We start from the raw sequence: 22,762 nt of genomic DNA, 5'->3' as shown, positions 1-22,762 counted from the left end.
AGAAACACTAACAAAGCCAGTTTTTGGCTTTTTGAGCCTGGAGAACTATCCCCTGGCTGCCAGCAGGTTCCCTGCCTGAAGAGTTCAGGCTCTCGTCTCTGTTCCCAGCCGCACTCCCCTCCACAAAGCTCATTCAAACACGATTTGGCCCCAGTCCTTTGCCCTCACTCTTTGAGATGAAGACTCTGTGTACAGCGCCCCCTGGGAAGTACTTACCATTTCTATCTCTGTTTTTACAAACTAAAAAGAAGGGGAGAATCAGGTTCAATGTGGTAATTCATGAATATTATATATGCATAAGAAATTAGAATAATGTAGAGACCCCACAGTGACAATGAAATCCAGAGCTGGGAAGCAAAAAGGATCCCTCTTAAATTGACAACACATGTCTGGACTAAAAATATGGAAAGAAAGGTGGTATCTCCTTCAACATATACCTGTACTTCTTAATTGTGCATTCCGAGCTGCAAAGACCCCCTTGGTTTGTCTCGAAATGTAAACATTTTTAACAGTGTCTTATGAAATTCTGAAGTCTTAGGTTTTAAAGATTGAGCAGTTACATAATTGGCTTAATTAGATCCAATTACACAATTAGCATAAATTAGAAATAATAGAATCAGGACATATAATTTCATAGTTATGACACATAACAATAATACAGAAATTAAGTTGGCAAATTAACGGAGGAGGGGCGCGTACAAATCCTTGAAGACTCGATGTCTTTCAAGAGCCCAAACATCTCCCTGTCCAACAGTTACTGCTCGAAACCTGGGTTAACTATAAACAAGATTGATTTTGGGTTCTAGACACAGAGAACATCTGGAAAATTGTTAGTTCTTTTCCTCCCTTCTGGAGCTGAAATAAGGGGTGACTAGATTTCTATCTCATTGAAAGGACCATCCCTCTGTTTCAGACATCTCAACAGATTATTACAAGAAAGAATTTATTCTTTAGGGTGAGTTCCACTCTAAAAACCCTCCACTGCACATGTGTGCCCCTGGCCAGGAGCAGGCTCAGGCCCTCTCCTGGGATGTAGGCATGAATGTAGGGAGACTGGGCTTGAGAAAGATGGCAAGAGGGGATGAAAGTGGCTCTCAAATCAGCCACATGATTTCTAATACTTGCATTCATTATACTTGGTTCAGGTGGCCTAACCCTTCCTGCTGCATCTTTATCTTCCAATTTTAAAAAGAAGGGAAAAGATGACATTGGACTAATGAGAAATTCATGTTCTAAACTCCTGCAGCTATTGTCACATATCTTTCTGTAAATTATCTCCAATTACCAGAGGGCTAAGAAAAAAAAAATTCATTGGTTAATTTACTAGTTATTTTATTATTCATTCAATAAATGTGCTGAACTTCCTGGGGGAAAGAGACTATTTCTTACTTAGCGTTCTGTATCAAACCCATAAACAGCTGCTAGGAGACAGGAAGCACTCACTGTTTATCAAATTGCTTTTAAGGCATATTACAGATATTACCTGCTCTCCCATTACAAAGAACAAAGGGATGTGCTGTTCCTGGTTATGGCCTTCAAGAAACTCACGACTCTTTTTTTGTGTCAAGATGATTATTATGTTAACCAAAGCATGAGTTAAATTGTCCTAGCAGACATCACCATGATAGTGGGACACTGGACAGGAGTCGGGTAAATAGAAGAGCTTAAAAGAACCCTGTACTAAAACAAGGAAGTGATCCTCAGAAACCGATGGTCCTGGGGGGTTGTGTGGCATGGCCAGCCAGAGTCTCGGTGACAGCCTAGCACAGCGGAGCACGCAGGGAAGGTGGCAGGTCTCTGAACGGGCACAATACCTCTCTTATGGGCACCTCTTGTTTTGATCCTGCTGTTCGCCAAATTAAGTCATAAATATCCCCGACGCCCCAACCCTATCATAGCAAATGAAAACTGAAAATCTGAAAATATCCTCAAAATGTTAGAGAAACATCTAAAAGCCTTGGGCATTTTTTTCTAATGATCTCAATTTTGTTTTTTCCTTCCCAGTCATCATCCTTTGGGTAATGGGAGAAGCAAAAGGGCTTAGTGATGCTCAAAGGCCATTACTAGTACAGGCTAGAAGACTTATCCTTTTATACCCTTTCTTCCAGTTTATCGGATTCCCTCTCATGATTTTTCCTGTCCAGCATGGGCCTTCCTTTTCCTTTCTCATTTTCTGTTCCTGATAAATACAAGCTCAAAATATCAATTCTCTTATCAAAAATGAGGGTTCGCTTGCCAGGGGAAAATATATTCCCCAAATGCCTTGATCAACTCACATCTCCCCTAACAATATCCCAGAAGTAGCTCTGTATTCATTCAGGTACTTGGACAGTGGCTGATACTCAACCAGCTTAGCTGAGCTTCTGAAGGCACGGGAAGGAAGATTTTAATTTCTCTTCACATTTCAGAGTCTTGATCCTATTACTGGATTGATGTGGAGGCACGAGTATATTTCCTTAGTTCTAACCTCTAGAAATCAATTTATTTACAATGTATGATTCAATGCATGTGGATACAAATACTCCTTATTGACCTAGTAATCAAGTGAAGCACTAGAGGTGGAAAAACACACTGAGGAGAAAAACATGCCCCAAACTTGTTATCTGCTCCTTTTCCTCATGCCAGCACGAAGCTCTTCCTAAGGGTCTCGAAGTACAAATCAGCTGCACTTAAACAGGGTAGTGGAATTCAGATGAGTTGTTTTATGAATATGAGGAACTTCCTCATTTTCTTTTGCATAAATCCTTTAGGCTAAAAGGTACATCAATTATGAGGAATTTAAAGCTGCTTTCAAAGCTCTGCTGATAAACAAGCACTTAAATCAACTAGGTAAATGAAGCTATTTTTAAGGAGCAAAAATAAAAGTGGTAAGGAAATGTCTGTAAGGTTTCTTTCCAAACTGTTGAGAGTAGTTGCCTCTGGGCTGGAGAGAGAAAATATCTAGTCTTTGAACTGACTTGCTTCAACTTGTTCTGTGCTTTAAAATCCCAATCCCTCTCTCTCCCTTCCTCCCAGAGGATCAGGACTTAAGGCCATAATCTCCACAGAGCTTGGAGTAACAGATTTTCTAATTTGGATTCATTAGCTACAGATTTTTTGAAATGTTCCCAAAAAGGCTCTTCCAGTAAGTGAGCACTCTTCTGTGTAAATGACTTTTTGTTTCCATCCATCCTGAGCTTAATAATTTCACTCTTCCTTCTCCTGGCCATTGAAATTCAGAAACGGTGCCTGCTGTCTTGGCCATGCCCTGCTTGGATGACAAGGAGACAGTTTATACTGGAATAAGCTGGTGAGGGCTCCTCCCTCCCGTCACGGTTCTGGAGAGAGCTGACGGCATAGGAAGGGGAGAAACATGGAATGACATGGATCCTTAAAATTTCAAGCACAAGAGCTCAGCCAAAGGCTGGTTTTCATGCTAAGGTGAAAGATGGGTCCTGTGGTAAAAGCCACCTGGTGATTTCCCTATTACAAAACCCAAAGGCTCTGTTTAACCAGTCTCTTCTTCATGCCTCTCTGCAGCAATTAATGTTGTCGAAACTCTGACATTGCGAGGCTCGTCTCTTGGCTTTTGACACACTCCACATCCTGGTTCTCCTTCTGCCTCTTTTAATGTCTTCCTTTCTACTTCTTTTACTTATCTTTCTTCTTTTTCCTGAATGGGGGATCCCCCAGGTTCTGTCTTGGGCTTTCTCTTCCTTTCTCTTTACACATGCTCTCTTCTCCCCTCTCTTCCTAATCTGATGGTTTCAACTGTCACTTCATGTAGACAGTCACAGTGAAAACTGTCAGTTCCCGAGTACCTCCACTGTGCTATCCACGTTTAAAGGATCATCTCACTTATCTCACACCAATCTTCCCTTTGGATGAGGAGGCAGAGGCCCTAATAGGTTCAAAGACTGACCCAAGATATCCCAGACCACACAGCAAGTAAGTGACAGAGCTAATGTCTGAGCCCAGATCTTCCTGGCTCAAAGGCTTGTGGTGTTGTCACTACCCTGACCCTCCTGATTTATGACTCAGCTTCTAGACTCATTTCGAAATCAACAAGTGTTCTTCTCTGACCAGCCTTTCCTCTTGCAGAAGACCTTCTGTAACTGATACAACACCTTTCTCCCAATGACCAGGCTCACAACGTCAGGTGTTTTGGCCTCATCTTGTAGTCTACTGCCTCTCCTGATCCTCCCTACCCCTCACCTCATCAACTGCCAAATACCACCTCTGATTTCATCTTTCCCCTCTCCCAACCAGCCTACACACCATGGCCTGACTACTGTCCTAGGCCACATCATTCCCACAGTGAAATCCTTCAGTGGCTTCCCATTCCTGATGAACTGATAACCCAAACTGACACTTACCACCAAATCCAACCTATTTTCTCTATCCTATGTCCCAGAGCTTCTTTACAAGTGTACTATATATCAGTGAAACTGAGCCAATGACCCCTGGGTGTCTGAGCATTCTGTCTGCTCCCTCACACTGGAAATCAGTCTTAATCCAACAGACAGTCCCAATCTACACAAATCCTACCCTGTCTGATATACTGCCCCTAACACCCACCCACCACCCTGCACACAGCATTTCCCTTCCACCACCTCTCAGTTGGATGTCACTCTGTATCCTTAAGCCTTCACAGATTTTCATTTGTTCCACTCTTGCGGAATTTCACCTATTCTACTTTTGGCTTGTTTTTCTCCTCTCCCTCTTATTAAACTCCAAATTCCTTGGCAGAGAGGGAATGTGTCAGACTCCTCAGTGTTTTCCCCAAAATCTTTTAGTCGAAGGGACGCAACAGATGCCCAGTAAATATGTATTCATTCAATTGACTCAAACTTTGATAAAATACAGCAATGTGAAGTTAAACATTTTAAACATAACATTCTACGTGTTTTTCCCCAGCAAGCAGATGCAAACTATTTCACAAAGATGGTCCTTGGGCATCTTGAGATCGAAAATGTCTAAATAATGGCTATGAATGCCTATCTTCAAACTGATTACCTTTTTTCCTAATGTAGATGGGAGAGAGGGCAGAAAAGGAAACATGGGGGGAAAAAAAAAAGAAATAATATTAAGCTCTGCCCACTGTCCCATAAAGAATGACAACTTCATGGCAGGATGCAAACTTCTGTGCACACAGAACAACTTACAGGGACACCTGGGAGGCTCAGTGCGTTAATACTCTGCCTTTGGCTCAGGTCATGTTCTTGGGGTCAGGGGATTGAGCTCTGCATCAGGCTCTCTGCTCAGCAGAGAGCCTGCTTCCTCTCTTTCTCTGCCTGCCTCTCTGCCTACTTGTGATCTCTCTCTCTCTCTGTCAAATAAATAAATAAATAAATAAAATCTTAAAAAAAACCCCAATAAAACAACTTACAGTGGACGCAAGTCAAAAAGAAAAAAAAAAACATGAAAAACCCTTAGCAATAAAAATTCAATTTACATGTAGCTCTCCTGTGACACATAAATATTGTCAGATGAGATACATTACTGCAATGTTAACTTGCTCTTACTAATATGTTACCTGCCAAACATAGTCTTTGGTTGCTCCCTCTGTAGTTTATGTCTTCCTACAGGCATGTCCAGCTTCCAGAAGGAAGGACCCACAGCTACCGTCATCTGGCTCTCCCAAAGCTTCAGCATTGGTGCTGACTACATGTTACCCTGAGACCAGGCTGCAAGGAGGATCTTGCCTCTTCTAAAGCTTCACTCTCAAATAGTTTTGTAAGAAGGGTTTTGAGAAAGAAAGTCCAACATACAGCATGTTTATTATAAGAATATAGGCATTGATTTCAGACGCATTGATACTCACTAAAAGTGCATCATGACACACTAACGTAACTCTGACTTCTCTTTAAGCCACTTAATTTTAATCTTCTGTAAAACAGAAGAAAGGCCAAGTCATGGACAACCACAGCCTCTGCAACCCATCTTACTAAGGAGTTAGAAGCAAGTAGGTATGGCAGAATCAGTGCCAATCGTCAGCAACAACCCAAACTGTATGTAGACAGAACGCCAGTGTTCTCCCACTGAGACCAAACACTATGCTCTTCCCAAACATGGTTCAATTTCTTAAACTCCTGATTTCTGAAATACAAGGAATTTCTTAGAGTATGACTCTTCTGTTCCCATTTGACAATGGGAAAGTTCTAGATTTAGAGAACTGAGACACGAGCAATGACACGAGATCAGAAGATGAGAGTCGGGACTGAGGTGGTGCCAGGGAATTCTTCAGTAAATATCCTCTGAGCACTTGAGATTTCAATTTGGTTTCGATAACCAAGAAGTCCAGTGATGTAGGCAGCATGAAGGTTCTTCAGTGACTGACAGTCCTGTTTAGAAGTTAACAAAATGACTGGGAGAATGTCTATGTTTTGGGAGAAGGGGAGGGTAGAGAAGGGGAGAACACACACAGGCAACGTAGTCATAGGTTCAAACACTCTCATCACTTACCACGATCATCTGAGCCACGTAACTTTCAGGTCCAGTGTATTCAGTTGGGTCTTTAACCTTCACCAGGACGAGAAAGTACAAATAATGCCACATATTGTGTTCTGACTTGATGTGCTCCTCAAATGAAACCGTTTTATTATCAAACTTATCTCTCTCAAGTCCTGCAAAACACAGAAAGCACAACATATGTAATCTGTCAGTTCATCAGCACTCACTTCTTAGTGTAAAAACAAGACATCACAATTCTATGAATAAAGGCTTTCCATGAGTGTACTGATTTAGAATGTCATGATCCAAAACAGCATAGGACATAAGACCTCCAGAAAAAAGGCCAGAGCTTGTAGATTGCTTCCAAAGTAATGTTCTCCCACCCCTCCACCCCCCATCCAATGGATCCTTGGAGATGCACGGTGCTGTTACAGTTGTAAAATTTGCAGATAATTTTAAATATGGCCATGTCAACACTGTTCAATTAAACTGGACCACAAGTGTAAGAAAAAGAAGTAAAAATGATCATGCAATAAAAGGCACACTTGCTAATCAGGACAGGAAAAAAAATGTTATTTTATCCAGGAACTTGGGTAAAAAGAGGAGAGGCAGCAGAGAGAGTCATCTTGAAAACCACTTGTAATCAGTGAAGGGCAAGCCAATGTCCACAGTGATCTTTGCTCCTGGGGAGTAAGGGCTCCAGCCTTTTAGACCACTGTGTTCCTGGCATTTTAAGGAGGGGATAGTCTGTTCAATATCCAGGGCAGATTTTCAGCTGCTGGAAGGACACCAAGGAGAGGTTCTGCATAGTAAGATTCCTTTCTCTCAAGGGTTGAGAGTGGATGAAAGAAAATGAATGGAGATGGAGAAAAACATCTATGGAAAAGTGAATTTGATTGCCAAGTAAAATGGGGTGTTGGGATACAGTCTGGTTTTTGCAGTTCAGATACTGGAGAAGAAACTAGGAAATTGAATTCCAATCCCAGCTATTCTTTCCTAAGCATATTTTTAAAAAAGATTTTATTTATTTGACAGAGATCACAAGTAGGCAGAGAAGCAGGCAGGCGGTGGGGAGCAGGCTCCCTGCAGAGAGCCCTATGCGGGGCTCGATCCCAGGACCCTGGGATCATGACCTGAGCTGAAGAGAGAGGCCTAACCCACTGAGTCACCCAGGCGCCCCTCCTAAGCATATTTTTTAAAAAGCCATTCAGGAACAAAGAAGACGCTTTAAATAACAAGATACAAAGTACAATAAGTAAAAAGAAAAAAAATCTGTCCCTAGTGGAAGGGCCACCTTTTAAATTACATTATTGGCTATTTTAATGGAAAATACCATAAAATTCGCTGGCTAATGGTGACGCCTCATTTCATTTGAGCCATCATCCGCTCAGCATGGCCCAAATAAAATCCATACTCTTCCCCAAAACTGCTCCACCCACAGTCCTCCTCTTCATTCCACGGCAACTCTAGTCTTCCAGTTGTTCAAGCCAAAACCCAAGAAGTCATCCTTGGATGCTCTCTTTCTCTCACCCATATCCAATTCATGTTGAAATCCTTTTGGCTCTGCCTTCAGCAGATACCAGGAATCTGGTCCCTTCTCCTTACCTCCACAGCTGCGGCTCTCATCTGAGCCCTCATCGTCTCTCACCTGGGCTACTGCGACTGCCTTCCAGGTCTCCCTGTTTCCACTTTAACTCTCTGAGGCCTATACTCAACACAGCGGCCACTGAGAAACTTCAAAACCTGAAGCAGGATGGTGTCTCTCCTCTGTTCCGAACCCTGCAGTGGTTCTCCACCAACTCAGAGTAAGGGTCAAAGGCCTTACGATGGCCTCTGAGTAGGGTTGCCAGATAAAATACAGGTGCTCAGGTGATGCCAAGTTAAGTTCAGAGGAATAATGACCAATTGTTGAGTCTAAGTGGGTCCCGTGTAATATCTGTTTGCTAACGTCGAAGTGAGTTGGCCCTATAGCCTCTCTGACCTTGTCTCTTATTCTCCTCTACCTTGACAACTCCCCTACTGGCCTCCTTGCTCCTCGAATGCAGACTCCTGCTTCAGGGCCTTGGTACTGGTCGCTTCTTCTGGCCACAACGCTCTTCTCTCTGGCGTCTCGCTGACTGACTTGTTCACCTTCAAGCTTTTGCTCAAATCTCACCTCCCTGTGGCTTAACTTGACCACTCTATATAGTCCTACAACCTGCCCCTTCCCTTTTGCCAGCAGCCTCAATCACTCTTTCTCTTTTATGCTCTTTTTCCTAGAGTGCTTATCACCTCCTAACAGAATGAACATAGCCATATCATCGTTCCATTAAACTGGACTATGTGTCTAAGATAAAAAAGTAAACATGACGGTGTGAGGAGAAGCCTGCCTGCTAATCAGTACAGAAGAAAGGAACGCCATTTTATCCAGGAGCTTAGAGAAGAACTTTCTGTGTTTATTATTTATTGTGTGTCCAGGAGCAGATACATTTGTCCCTTTTTTCCACCACTGGTCCTAATAGCTAACATGGGTGTCCGGTTCACAGTCAGCCCTGAATACAGTATTTATGGAATGAATTAAGAATATTTCACTAATAAAATGTTATTCCACTTGGGTGACTATAATCAAATACAGATTAATAACAAATCTTGGTGTTGCTGTGGAGGGACTGGAGCCCTCATACCCTGCCAGTGGGAATGTAAAAGAGGGCAGCTACTTTAGAAAACAATTTTGGCAGCTCCTCAAGAGGTTAAACTATTTAAAAAGAGGGAAAGAGAGAATGTTAAAGTAGATATTTCCAGAACTCAGTTCAAACAATTACATTCCTATTGCAAGGTACATAGGGCTATAAAATAATGTGTCTACTATCAGGTAATCTGTAATATGGTAGAGGAAACACACAGCTTGCATTATATCCTGAAGTGGTATAAACTGCCAAGGAAACACAGAGGAGGACAATATGAATTGTGACGAGGTACATTTTAAAAGGTTTAAAAGAGGTGTAAAGCTTTAAGTGTCTAGCCTTGAAACAGGATAATGGCAAGTGGAAAAGAGATGAATGGTAATAAAAGCTAGCTAATTTTTATTGAGCACCTATCTGTGCCAACAACAACATAAAGATGTTTAAATAGGCTCTTATAATTACAATAATCCAATCTGACCTTTCAGTATGTGAGGAAAGAGATTCAGAGGAATTCAATAAATTGCACAAATTAACACCTCTTGTTAGTGGAGAAGTCAGTCGGTATTTAAACAAAAACATTTCTAGCTCTAAAGCCATGTTCTTTGGCCTTCTGGGCAAAGGCAATGGCAGGGCAAAGCTACAGATGAAAGTGGATGACCTGTTTGGGGGGAGGGGGGGGACGTCAATTCCTCCAAAGGGAACACTTGGAAATGAAGATGTTATGGTACATTTGGCACAAATTATGAAGAGTTTATTTTTATTTTTATTTTTAACTGTGAAGAGCTTTAAATGCAAAGCTATGGAGATTGCACTTTATCTTGAAGGCCTCTGAGTGGAGACTAACCCGTTGAGAGCGGTGCTTCAGGTAACTTCCTGTGGTGGGATTTAGAAGAAGACTGGGAGTAGAGGCTGAGAGTGAGGAGACCAGGGGACTAGAGCAGTGGGGGGTGTAAAGGCAGGGAACTGGTTGTCTTTCATCTCCACTGGTTCTTGCTCTCTAAGTTTTGTTGGCCATTCCCATGGTTTCAACCATCATTGTGCTGGTGAGGCAGCCCCAACACTGACCTTTCTTTTCAACCTGTTTCTATTTCTAGCTGTCTTCTGGGTAAATCCCCCTGGCTCACTTATGAGTATGTCAAACTCAGCTCATCAAAAATTTGTTTCTTTAGCTCTTCTTCACCTCTGTTAAAGGAAGTCCTTGTCAACCAGGGAACTTAAAGTCATCCTTGAATTCATACTCTGACAATCTACTCTGTACACATTTCTTAGAATGACTGGGACCTTCTCACCATTCTCTAAACTCTGAATGGATTAGAAAATCCAATGTCTCTACCTCCTCTCTTTCCTGCCTCACAGGTACTCATTCCTCAAGACCCAGCTCAACTACCACTGACTTGCACAAACACAAACAGTTGGTGGATCCTCCCTGTGCCTATAACACTTCGCTATGAAAATTTATCTATTTCTATTGTAGCCTCTACACTTTACTGTCTGCTCTATTTTTGTATTAGCACCTGGCTTAGTATTGGGAAAACAGTAGGCATTCAACTAACATTGATAGAATAATTGAAAAAAAAATGAATAAGAGGGAGAGATTGAAGAGAAGTTTTTGGATGAAAATTTAAGATGGCTTGATGTCCAATTAGAGGGACAGATTTAGGAGGAATCAAGAATGACCCTAAAGTTCCTGACCTGAATGATTGAATTTATGGTAATATCAGTACAGCAAGGGAAAACAAAAAAGAAGGAAGAGACTTTGGAGGGAAGATACATTTGATTGGGGAAGTGCTGAATTTCTGATGCCTATAGAACAACCAGTGTTGGGCTGTTAGATCTGAAGCTAAAAATCTCTTAAACAGAGATGTCAAGGTATAAATATACTAATTCAAGGATAAGTGACATAAAATAAACAATGAAAGCCAGGGTACTGGAGGAGATGATAAGATAGAAAGAAAGGAAGAATAAGAGGAACTCTGTGTGTTCAACACAAAGGTTTCAGAAAAAATAATCCTGTACCTATGTTGTGTTTCCCATACAGTCTGACTAAGGTGAGGGCACACATCCACCCATCACCCAGGTATCCCCATACCTTTTCTCAGTTCTGTTTTTCTGCATAGCCCTTAGCATCACACATTGCATGTGTGCTGAAAAATGAGCCCCATGATGGCAGTAAATTTTGTCCTTTTTTGTTCACTGCAGTAGAACAAAACTTAGTAGAACTAAGAACAAAACTTAGTAGAACTAAGTGCCAGTAGAATAGTTCTGCTGGCACTTAGTAGATACTTAGTAAGTAACTGTTGAACAAATTAATGTATAAATGGCCTTAAGGCACAAGTACAGATAAAGAACTAATATACTAAGAGAAGAACACATTGTCTCTCTCTGACATATAGTCTTTATCTCCTATTAAATCACTTAGATCGTTCATTTGAGGCACCTGACTACCATCAATCCTTTCTCCATTTTGGTATTTTGTCACACTGGTCTGTCAACATCTCCTTCTGGTTGGACCTTCAGCCTCTGATAACTCAAAATTAATAATTAATATGGACACCGGTGCCAATTTGTTCCTCTGCTTACTGCTTCAGCTCTGTAATCTGCTAATCATCACCCTATCATGGTCGCCTTCTGGATCACTAGCAATTGTTTTCTGAGTCATAACTCTGAAACATCTGGTCATTGCCTTCAAGGCTAGGAACATCCCATCTGCTCTCATTGCCTGTCACAGAATCTACCTCCCCCTCCGCTGCTACTATGGGTGTCACTTGGTACGTGTGCTACTGGAGCCAATTCTCTCCTACTGTGGAGATTCTCTCCTCTGTTGTTTGGTAAGATGCCCCTCTTTGGATCACAGCTTAACACCCAGTTCTTACAAGAACCGTTTATCAGTTGATCACAACTCTTCTATAGCCTACTAGTACAACCCCCAAATATCCCAACTGTCTAAATCATTCTTGTAATTAAAGATCTTTTAACGTATATGGTATGTATTAGATCTTATACATGGTAAGAAATTCCAGGAACGCATGCATATCTAGATACACATTATGATAATGCTTCTCACGTATTTCTGCTAAAGGTCCTTTGAGGGCAGAGAGTAGAGAAACTTTATGTTGCTGAGCTCACAGGGGTTAGCAGTTCTAAGTGCCTGGGAATACTTTTCAGTTTGCTTTTTTTTTTTTTAAATCCTGTTTTATTTTAGATGTTCACATTAAATTTGTTTTACTTTTAAAAAACTTTATTTTACTTTGTAGCATACTATTTGTTCTAATGTAAAAAAATACTATTAAAATTAACTCTGAGATTAAATTACTTAAATGTCCTCTCAAATTTTTGAATAAATGTGAAGCTTCTGGAAAATAGACCATGTTGATCTAATATCTCCTCCTTAAGCCTCCTGATTTATCACCCTATATCTCTGTGATAATGTGTATGCTACCGAAACACCCTGAAGGTGAAAAATTTAAAATAACTTGGAATTGGTACACCTAGTTTTCTTGTCTGCAGTATATATCAACTTAGTACTTAACCACTTTATCTTCCTTTTATAGGTTATAAGGTACATAAATATAGAGACAATGTTAATTTAGGCTGATTTATTGAATAGTCATTCACTAAGCAAATATTTATGAATAGTCCTCAATACATACTATGGAAGCATAAAAATAAATATGATATGGATCTCTTAAAGAAGGGAAATTAATGTGCATTGAGGGCTTACTCAGCTAAGCATTGAGCTAGGAATTTTGAGGCACATGATCTCAATTATACTCCCTCAAACCGCAGAAGATGGCATTATATTCTCCCATTTTTCAGATGAGGGGACAATAGTTCAAGGTGAAAAGGAAACTTGGCCAAGATCAAATATCCAGGATACGGAACCAGTGTGTTTACTTAAGCATGAAGTCCATGCCCTTTCTACGAAGTGATGGTGTATACCATCAGACAGAGGTAAGACAACAAAAAATAAGTATGGTCCCATACTGCTAAGTATGATGTCAGCAGTTTAGAAAGCTGTGACATGTTTGCTGCTGGTAAATGGAATCTGAGAAGGCTTCATGGAATAATGGCATTAGAGCTGGCCTTAGAGAGAGGGTTGGAGTTCAATAGCTTAGGAGTTTGGGCATTCCAAATGGAAACACCATAACTGAGAACACGTGGAGAGTCTCTAAGTTGAAGATGAGTAATGCAGTTGGGCTGGATGTTGATCTATAAACAGGGGAACATTGGGTGAAAAGGTGGGCAAAAAGGGAGCTTGACTATGGAGTACCTTATGTGCCAGGAAATTTGGAATTTTAGAGTTACAGACTGTGAAATGCTATTGATAGACTTTTGAGTAAGGAAGTGATGAATTCAAACTGGAAAAATTAGTTTGGCAGCATTGAGCAGAACATTTTGGGGTGTGAGCCAAGGTGAGCCTGAAAAACCAAGGTGTGGCTGTGGGATATGTGAAAAGAAGTGAGTGAGATTGGGAACACAGATTCATTAGCAGATGGTAACTAGTGCACCTGGAATTAGAAAAAGAAGTTGCTAAAAATGATGGAGAAGCTCCCAGCCCAGAAAACTGAAGGCCCAGTGGGATATCATCAACGGCAATATGGAGGTCAGAATAAATTGCAAGGTCAGAGGAGGAAGATAGAAGATGCACTGGTTTTTAGACATGGTAAATTTGGCTGCCAAAAGTTATGCCTGTATAGGTGTCAGTCAACAACTGAAATCAAAGGACAAAAGCCTGGAGAGAGGCTGGACCTGTGGTTGCACATTTGGCAATAATAAAATCCGGACCACTTATCCAGTGGTGGGAAGAAGGCTTGTGATGGAATGAGAGAATGGGCAATCCAAGGCAAAAGAAAAGGTCCGCAGAAAACTAATGGGGAGAGCTGAGAAAAACATTCAGTATGGTGATGAGGGTTACTGTGATGTTTTAAGGAATTTACAGGTTATAGGGTTCTTTTGTTCTTTTCTTTTTTAGTAACTGGGAAAAGCCAAGGAGAATTTTGACAGCAAAGGGAAAGCCTAGAGGAGCAGGAATGGTACCTAAGTGTTGGGCTTGCTTTGCTTTTCATCTTTCTTGTTAGACTATGGGAGGCAGGATCATGGCCTCAAATGAGGCTCACATCTAACGGACACATTCTCCCAAAGAACCCCTTCTTCCAAAGTTGTGCACTGACATAATAGTCACTATGATCATGAAGTGAAGGACTTAGAGGAAGTCCTGTAAAAGCAAGACCATGGGACACAGAAAGATTTTCAAGGGCAGCACCTCTTTTCCTCCACAGAACTCACTCTTCCATCCAAAGCCTTTCTTTCTCAAATACCCAAATTATTGTGTGATATCTTCCTTGGCTCCATCTCATTCTTGCTTCCCTCCATCTAGTCTACACCTATAAATAAAGACTCTTTTTGTCTGCCTCATTTCCTTCCAGTAAGTCTCCCCCAGTGTTGTGCAACTTATCCTCATGGAAAGGACTCCATCTTTATCCTGAATCACCTGAATGAGAAATCCAAAGGCTCTATTTGGCATAATGTGTTACTGGCCTTCTCTGCTTTGAAATAGCTGATAACCAATCACCTTCTTCCCAAGGCTGTGTCCTCCCCTCATATCCACGTGACACACATTCTTGGTTCTCCTCACACCACGCTGACTGAAGATCTGTGTGTTTTGCGTGTGTGTGAGTGCGTGCGCGCGTGGGTGACCCTCATTCTCTCAACACTGATATTTCCCACTCTAAACCCCATCATTTTCCCATGCCCCTCTGATGTCTTTCCCCATGCTCTGGCTTTTGCTACCACACACAGACGGAGGATTCCCCAGTTACTCACTCTAGTATAGACTCATTCTTTGGGGCTCAGACCTCTGTACTGGGTGTGGCCCACTGGGATGTTGAGTACACACTGCAAGTGCAGTATTTCCAAAGTCAAGCTCAGCATATTCCTCTCCAAATTTTTTCTTCTTCTTTTCTTCTCAAACTCAACTGTTGGTACTACCACCCACCCCCACACACCACTACCTTTCATATTCATTCCTAACCTATTCATTCCTAACCACTGAGGTTTTTTAAAACTCTGTCTCTAAATATTTCACAACCCTGTCCACTACCCTTAATACTGCCACTCTAACTTTCCCACCACAAAGTTTCATTACCTTTCACTTGGACTATATCCCCTGACAAACAACGAGCCCCATTGCTCTAAAACAAAAATTAGATCCTGTACTCCCCTACTTAAATTCTTTAATGGTTCAGCTCCTCTGTAAGTCTACAGGACAAAGTCCAAGTTATTTTAACATAAAAGGCCATGTCCTGGTGACCCTCTTCTCGGGGCACAGACTACACTGATATTCATGTTCCAGCAACACTGAGCTCCTTATAGGAACTGAGGACTCCCATTGTGCTGTTCTTCTCTTCATGCCTGTTCTTAGGATGGTCCCTCTGCTTCTACCCACTTTATTTTATTTTATTTTTTAAATTTGATTTATTTATGTGAGAGAGAGAGAGCATGAGCAGGGGGAAGGGCAGAGGGAGAAACAGACTCCCCACTGAGTGGGGAGCCCGAAGTGGGGCTTGATCCCAAGACTCCAGGATCATGACCTGAGTCAAAGGCAGATGCTTAACCCACTGAGGCACTCAGGTACCCTGCTTCTACACAATATAATATGACTAGATACCTTCCATCTTTACCATCAATTCAGTGACCATCTCTCCTAAAAGCCTCTCCTGACTCTCCCCACTACAACCTGAAGGGGTATAACAGCCTACGAACTTCTCTCTCATGTATCTTAACACACTAGATATCAATGACACTTAACTGTGTTTGTATTCCACAATAGATTGTGAACACTCTGAAGAAGGGCATGTCCAACTCATGTTTGTTTCACTGGAATACAGTTCATTGTTATAGGTTAGTACTGGGTACACGTCTGAGTGTTGGAGGAATACTGGAAAGTTTGGGAGACCCATTAGGAGAATGAGACAGTTGACAAAAGGGGAATCAAGAGAGAATGGGATTTTTTGAACTCCAATTTGAGTTATGTAGAATAATGTTATAGTGAAGCCCTTATGCTTGTTATGTGACTTTAAGCAAAAGATTCTTCAGCTCAATGTGGTGAAAGAGTTGGTGAGAATAACCTGGACTTGGTGATTATTCAAAGAGAGGGAAGAACTCCAGGGTGCTAGGTCAGCTGCAGAGACTACCGAAGGGCTGAAGAATATTAAGAAGATGGTAGAGCAGAAGGGAATGATGAGGACAAGTAGAGAGCTGGGTGAGTCTGAGAGCTAACAATGGGGAAAGAGAAGGAGAGCATGCTCTGTGTGTGTGTGTGTGTGTGCGTGTGTGTGTGTGAGAGGGAGAGAGAGAGGGAGAGAGAGAGAGATGAAAAACTGAGAGAAGTACAGTGAACATAAGTCCAAGCTGCTAGAAAAATCATCTGTGGATTCATAATCCAACAAAATAAAATAAAAATCATCCTGTCATTTAATCAATATGTTATTGTGATTAAAAATCTGTTTGCCAGTTGGTATAACCTTTTGAAATTTTGCAACACATTCTACAGTCAGAGAATCATACAAATCGCAGAAATGATGACAAGATAACTTTTGGATATCATTCTTCTATCTATTTCTGGAAGCAGAGAACCCTAGTCTGCTGCTTGGTTATATAATTTTTGTCCAGCTTTCATTTTGAAATTGTTTTTCCCAAAGCATGACAAATAAAAATCACTCTAGCCCTTCCTTCCTCCTGGACAGTTTCTTCACCCATTATTTTAGTACCTTGAGACCACTTACCACAGATGAAGCAGGTTGTCTTTAGAATCTCTTCTTTTTTCTGTTTTTCACTTCTGAGATCAGCAAAAGTATCAATGATAACACCAAAAATCAAGTTTAGGACAATAATGATGACAATGAAATAGAAAAGAAGGTCATACACCACTCGGGCAGCAAATAAAGGCTCCTGAAAGAAAAATTTTAAAGAACATATATGTATACATATTTTCAAGGTACGCTGATTTGGCACATGGTCTAGGAGAGAATACATTCAGTGTCTGTTTACTGAATGAATATAAATAGTGCTCTGAGCTGGAAAAAATAAGACCTACTTTCTGTCTTCATTTTCTTTCCTTTAAGTGTTGTGAGATACACTTCACATCTGTTCCCAGAGCACCTTCCCTTCTCCAGGACCTATACCCCTCCCACCAATGGGGGAATGTACGTTTTATTAAAAACCACTGTACTATATTATTCTGCTTAATGCATTTTGGCACATCGGGACCCTATCCCAGAAGCCGCACAAACGGTAGACAAGTAGAAATTCCCAAGGTCAGCCGTTTGGAGCTGAGAAGGACCTAATGCTTCATCCATTTCTAGAGTAGATTTGTTCTTGGCCTTATAGAGTTAAGTACAGACAGCTCTAGCTTACTTCCACTTGAAGGGCAGTATTAAAACACACGTCAGAGACGCTGCAATCCAGCCGTTTCATAGACGAGGAACCCTTAGATGACTGACAATAAGCCACAGCTGGCCTGTCGCAGGACTCGGATTTTTCAAGCCTTCTGCCTGGAGTTTGAGCTTTTGCAGCGAATGAGAAATTTTTTAGCCTTGCCATTTTAATATATGAAATCATGTTAGAATTTGTTCAAATTTTGTATTCATCAAGGATAAAGAATGGCCGCTATTACCATTCAGAGGCAAAGAGTAAATCTTCACTCCTGAGAAGGCTGAGACACAAGAGGCAGCCTACTTCCTGTTATTTATGTCACAATTAACTCCTCTACTAAGTTGGTAGTCATGATCTCATAGCTGTAACACAATACACAGTTCAAACTTAGAAACTTTTCATAACCCTACTAACAGACATTGATCTTTTAGGACATGAGCTATTTCTGTGTAGTTCTAGTATACAATTAATTGGTTTTTAATGGCCACCATTATACATTTAAAGCAAATCACACAGAGGTACAGCAAACAAAATTGTGCTGTAGATGTTGTTAAGAAAATTTTAAGAATGCTTATGTTCTTCTTGAAAAGATATTTTTTTCTCCAGCTTACATCTTTCGATGGCCTCCTGAGAACGTCTCCCACACCGCCGCCATTCCGAAGGCCCTGGTTCAGGACAGTGACGATACACATGAGGAGAGTGTCACATGTCCTTTCAATTCCATCCTCATACTCTTCATCAGCTGTAAAAACACATGAGTTAAACCAGACAGAAAACTCCTGTTTTTTTTTTTTTTTTAAAGATTTTATTTATTTATTAGAGAGAGAGACAGTGAGAAAGAGCATGAGTGAGGAGAAGGTCAGAGAGAGAAGCAGACTCCCTGTGGAGCTGGGAACCTGATGCGGGACTTGATCCGGGGACTCTGGGATCATGACCTGAGCCGAAGGCAGTCATCCAACCAACTGAGCCACCCAGGCATCCCAGAAAACTCCTGTTTTAAATACGCTCCTGTCTACATCCAAAGAGCCATTCCTTTATAACTGTGTCATGACACAATGTTTTGAAGCACATAACACATATTTGACTTGTAGTAGCCCATGAATGACACAGGCTGAGAAGCCCACACACTAGTATTCTGAAATATTTGTTTTCTTCCAAGAGTGAAAAATGGCAGAACGGAAAGGACAACATATAAGAAAGCTCGTCTGCCCTGTGCATTGTTGTAGTGCAGGGAGATTGTGGTAAGACCTCAGGAAGACAGTCCACTCACCCAGGAAGCAAAGATACTGCAAGAAAAAGAGCACGCACAAGGAAGCCAGATGGGCGTGGCTCCAAATTCTACTCTGTCCCATAACTGAGACTTGGGCAGTCACTTGACCTCACTATACTCATCTGTAAAATGGGGAGTTATAATTAAGGATGAAACCCTTCAGAAGATTATATTTAGGATATGTGAAACATTGCACAGGGATAAGCAAACACATGGTAGGTGCTTAAAAATTTACGGCAGATATTCTCTCATTTGGTTAAGCATCTAAGCTGTTTTAATGATGCGCATTGAGCGATGACAAGAAGAACAATATATTTATGTGAACAGTTTATTTTATGTGAATGTACTTATGTGAAAATATTTAGGGTGAAACAAGGAGACAGAAAAGATATAATGTGACAAAAAAATTCCTGCCCTTATTTGGTTTATAGGTAAACTTGGTAATAATTCCCCAGTCATTTAAAATAGTGAAAAGTTCATATTATATTAGAATCGGGATTTCTAGGGCACCTGGGTGGCTCAGCTGGTTGAGTGTCCAACTCTTGGTTTCGGCTCAGGTCATGATCTCAGGGTCATGAGATGGAGCCCCACATCAGACTCTGCATTCAGTATGGAGTCTGTTGAGATGTTCCCCACCCCCTACTCCCTCGCTCTCTGCTCCTCCCCCACTTTGTAAACACCTTCTCTCTCTAAAATAAAAAAATAAGTAAAATCTTAAAAAAAATAAAGAATCAGGATTTCCTAAAATTGGTAAGTGAGTAGAAATGTGTTTTTCTTGTTACAAGGTCAGAGAACAGTAGTGGTGTCGAATTTTGGAATTGTGTAACTATGGGCGCAAATATGAAAACAACCAAAGGGGGGGGGAAGAAAAGAAAAGAAACAGTCTAATTTTGTCTACATGATCCAAGACCAACTGCCTGTTTGGTACTTTGTTACAAAAAGGCTGATTTTCCTCTTGTGAACTGACTTTATTTTAACTTCACATGGATAGGAGGATCCTGATATTTTCACTTTATTCAGAGCGGTTTCTTTTTAAAACATAAATATATACCTCAAGAGGAGGGCGGAAGTCAGAGATGGGCAAGCATGAAGTTGCAGCATCAAAGCTAGCAGCCAAGGCTGTGCAGACACTTACCTTAGAGGTGAGCCTCAAGGCACATTCTGATTTAGAAAGTAGAGGAAATAAAGGTGCCTTTGGAGGAGGGACAAATGGGGAAGAGGTAAGGCTTGTGGGGGCAGCAGAGCAGAGGAGACAAGGCAGGCAGAGAAAGCTCACTCTGCAACATGCTAGTTAGGCTCCCGACACCCGAAGGTGCGTTCTAACGTGGTGGCTAGGAAGAACATGAAGAAAGCTGGTTAGAAATGTGTAGGGCCACCTGGGTGGCTCAGTCAGTTGAGCAGCAGCCTTTGCCTCAGGTCATGATCCCAGGGTCCTGGGATTGAGCCCCACATCTGGCTCCCTGATCAGTGGAGAGCCTGCCTTTCCCTCTCTCTCTCCCTGTGCCTGCTGCTCTGCCTACTTGTGCTCTCTCTCTCTGTCAAATATAAATCTTAAAAAAAAAAAAAAAAAGAAATACATAAGAGAATTAAAGTCATTCTCACAGAGAAATATGGTTTTTGGTAATGAGGTCATAGGGAATAGGTCTTTGTGCTACTTAGCCATGGTTAGACGTTCAGTCAAAGCAATCTCATATCTAGTGGCAGGATCTGCATTCATATATTCAAACTACCTGGTCATGTTACCTAAATGTTTACTAAAGACTTAATTACATGCGAGGTTAATCAGCACATAGAAGCCATCCATCTTGCCCTAAGAATTTAAAAAGAATTTAAAAGTCCTCCATCTTGCCCTAAGAATTTAAAAATGAGGTTGCTCATTTGTTAACAGGTGAGCTAGTAAAATCCACACACAATTCATGTGATTAGTCATTGAGAAGTAAAAGAGATGGGCTATGAATATATAAAGGAGAGTATAGACTTTCCGTGTGGCACGTACACAGGGGGAGAAAATGCCCAGGTCAGGTCAGTAACAGCAACCAACCAGGCAGCGCACTCTGTAAGAATCGGGGCGTTGGCCATGCTTGTTTTCTACAGGAGCCTCCATGAGTTTGGTGAATAAGGCTCTATTGTCCAGAGATGGATTTACTTGCAATACATTAAGCCAAGTTCCCAGGCCTGCAGCCTAAAAGCCAGGCCCTGAGTTATAGTAAATTCAACTAAGCAAATGCCACCTTGTGGAGACCTACCTACATAACCAGCTGGCCTTCCCCGCGCCAAACCTGCGTAATCGCACTGTCTCCACAGACCCAGGACAAGGTGCTAGGTATACAGGTGGGAAGAGGGAAGTGTGGCAGCCCCTCAGAGATTTATGGTTTCCTAGGGAAGTTTGGTCAGCTGTTGAACAAAAGCAATGCCCTATCCCAGGATACTGTGCACCCATGACAGTGTGTGTCTCGTGGATGGGGGCACATCAGGAACAGGATCTTGAAGGAGGTGGTGCCTGAGGTGAATATGGAAAGAGACGCATGCCTGGCCAGTAATATCAGCAAAGTAAGACATTCTAGGCAGAGAAAAGAGGATGAGCGAAGGCGTTTGAAGAACTGCAGATGCATTAGAATGACTGGGCCTTTGGTGCCTGCAGACAAGTGTGAGAAGAGAAACAGGGAGGGAGCTGTTTATTATGGAGAGACTCATAATCCCAGCTAAAGAGCTTCAACTTTATCCTGAAAGCCAAGGGGAGTCGCTGGAGAACTTCAAACAGGAGCAAGGTGGTTTGTCATCTAGCTAATGAAACAGTATGAGATAAAACATTTACTTAAATACAAGACAAATTAACATGTGATTATAGCCACAGGAGTGGGGCAAAGAGATCAGAATAGAGAGAGAACATTTAATACTAGGGATAATGAGTGGGGAGTACCTCTAATGTAGACTCTGACTTTTGTCTTGAATAGTCAATGGATTAAAACATCAGTGGAGAGACATTGCCATGGTAGGGCCAGTGAGCAAGTTCTTTTCTTATACGATGAATATCAAATAAGCCAGCATGTAAAAGAGTGGAAAATAAAGCTGGGGAGATAAACTGGGAGATCTGTGCGAGTCTGGGTTTTCTTTGGCAGGCAGTGGAGCATCATGAAAATCTCGAGTTGGGGTAGGAGAGGAAATATTCAAAGCAGTGATTTCTGATGAGTAATCTGGGGGTGATACAGTAGGTGAATGGAAGAGGAGAGAATGACTAGAGGTACAAAGACCACTTAGGAGGCATAATGTGTGATGAGCCTCAACCAGGCTCATCACACATTTCCATTCCATGAGAATGGAAAGGATGGATGAACAGGAGCCGGCAGGACGCTAGGCCTGAGGGAGAAGGCCGTTGTTATACATCCTGCTGGAGCTTCCGGCCAGAGCTGACCCAGGAATGGAGGGTCCCATGAGGGCACAGATATGGGCAACTGAGGAGGAGGAGCTGGGTGCAAGGTGCTGTGATGAAGACAAGGAAAGAATACCAGATGACTGGAGGACAAGAAAGTGAGAAAACATTTTTAAAGCTAGAGAGCACAAGAGAACTAGGAGAGTTCTGTGATCCAAAATTCAGGAAGAAAATAATGTAAAGATGGAGAAGATGCCAAAAAAAAAAAAAAAAAGTAACCATTACGGGAAGAGTCAAAACCCATGAGAAGCAAGAACAGGTGTCTGGAGTGAACATTCAGGTCATTAGGAAAAGACAGGAATATGGCCAATAGTGAAACAGAAGATGGTTGGTGCAAAAGGAGAGAGTTCAGGCCACTTGTTATATCTGAAACTCTGGTCCTGAAAAGGAGGAGTCCAGTTTGTGTGGGTGGGTAACAAGAGTGCAGAAGGTGGTTCAAACTGAGGAAGTAAGGAGGTTTCAGGTACAAGAACAAATAATGGGCTAGCAAATAGTGGCAAGGCAGTAACGATGAAATCAGGTGGTTTTACTTAT

The 22,762-nt window shown here is 41.6% G+C and overlaps 1 protein-coding gene across 1 annotated transcript in view; it reads right to left on the bottom strand.

Moving 5' to 3' along the window:
* Window positions 1–22,762, bottom strand: part of ITPR2 (inositol 1,4,5-trisphosphate receptor type 2) — a 483,190-nt gene that overhangs the window by 35,662 nt on the left and 424,766 nt on the right. Inside the window, exons 53-55 of the mRNA XM_032855215.1 lie at window positions 18,140–18,270; window positions 16,880–17,045; window positions 6,445–6,605 (exon numbers count right to left, since the gene is read on the bottom strand). Coding sequence (XP_032711106.1) covers window positions 6,445–6,605; window positions 16,880–17,045; window positions 18,140–18,270 — 458 coding nt within the window. The remainder of the gene's footprint in view (window positions 1–6,444; window positions 6,606–16,879; window positions 17,046–18,139; window positions 18,271–22,762) is intronic.

The sequence above is a fragment of the Lontra canadensis genome, unplaced genomic scaffold, assembly GCF_010015895.1.
Source record: "Lontra canadensis isolate GAN:19392208 unplaced genomic scaffold, GSC_riverotter_1.0 scaffold9, whole genome shotgun sequence".
NCBI lineage: Eukaryota > Metazoa > Chordata > Mammalia > Carnivora > Mustelidae > Lontra > Lontra canadensis.
The sequence above is the reverse complement of the archived record's forward strand: the minus strand, read 5'-3'. Positions and strand labels throughout refer to the sequence as shown.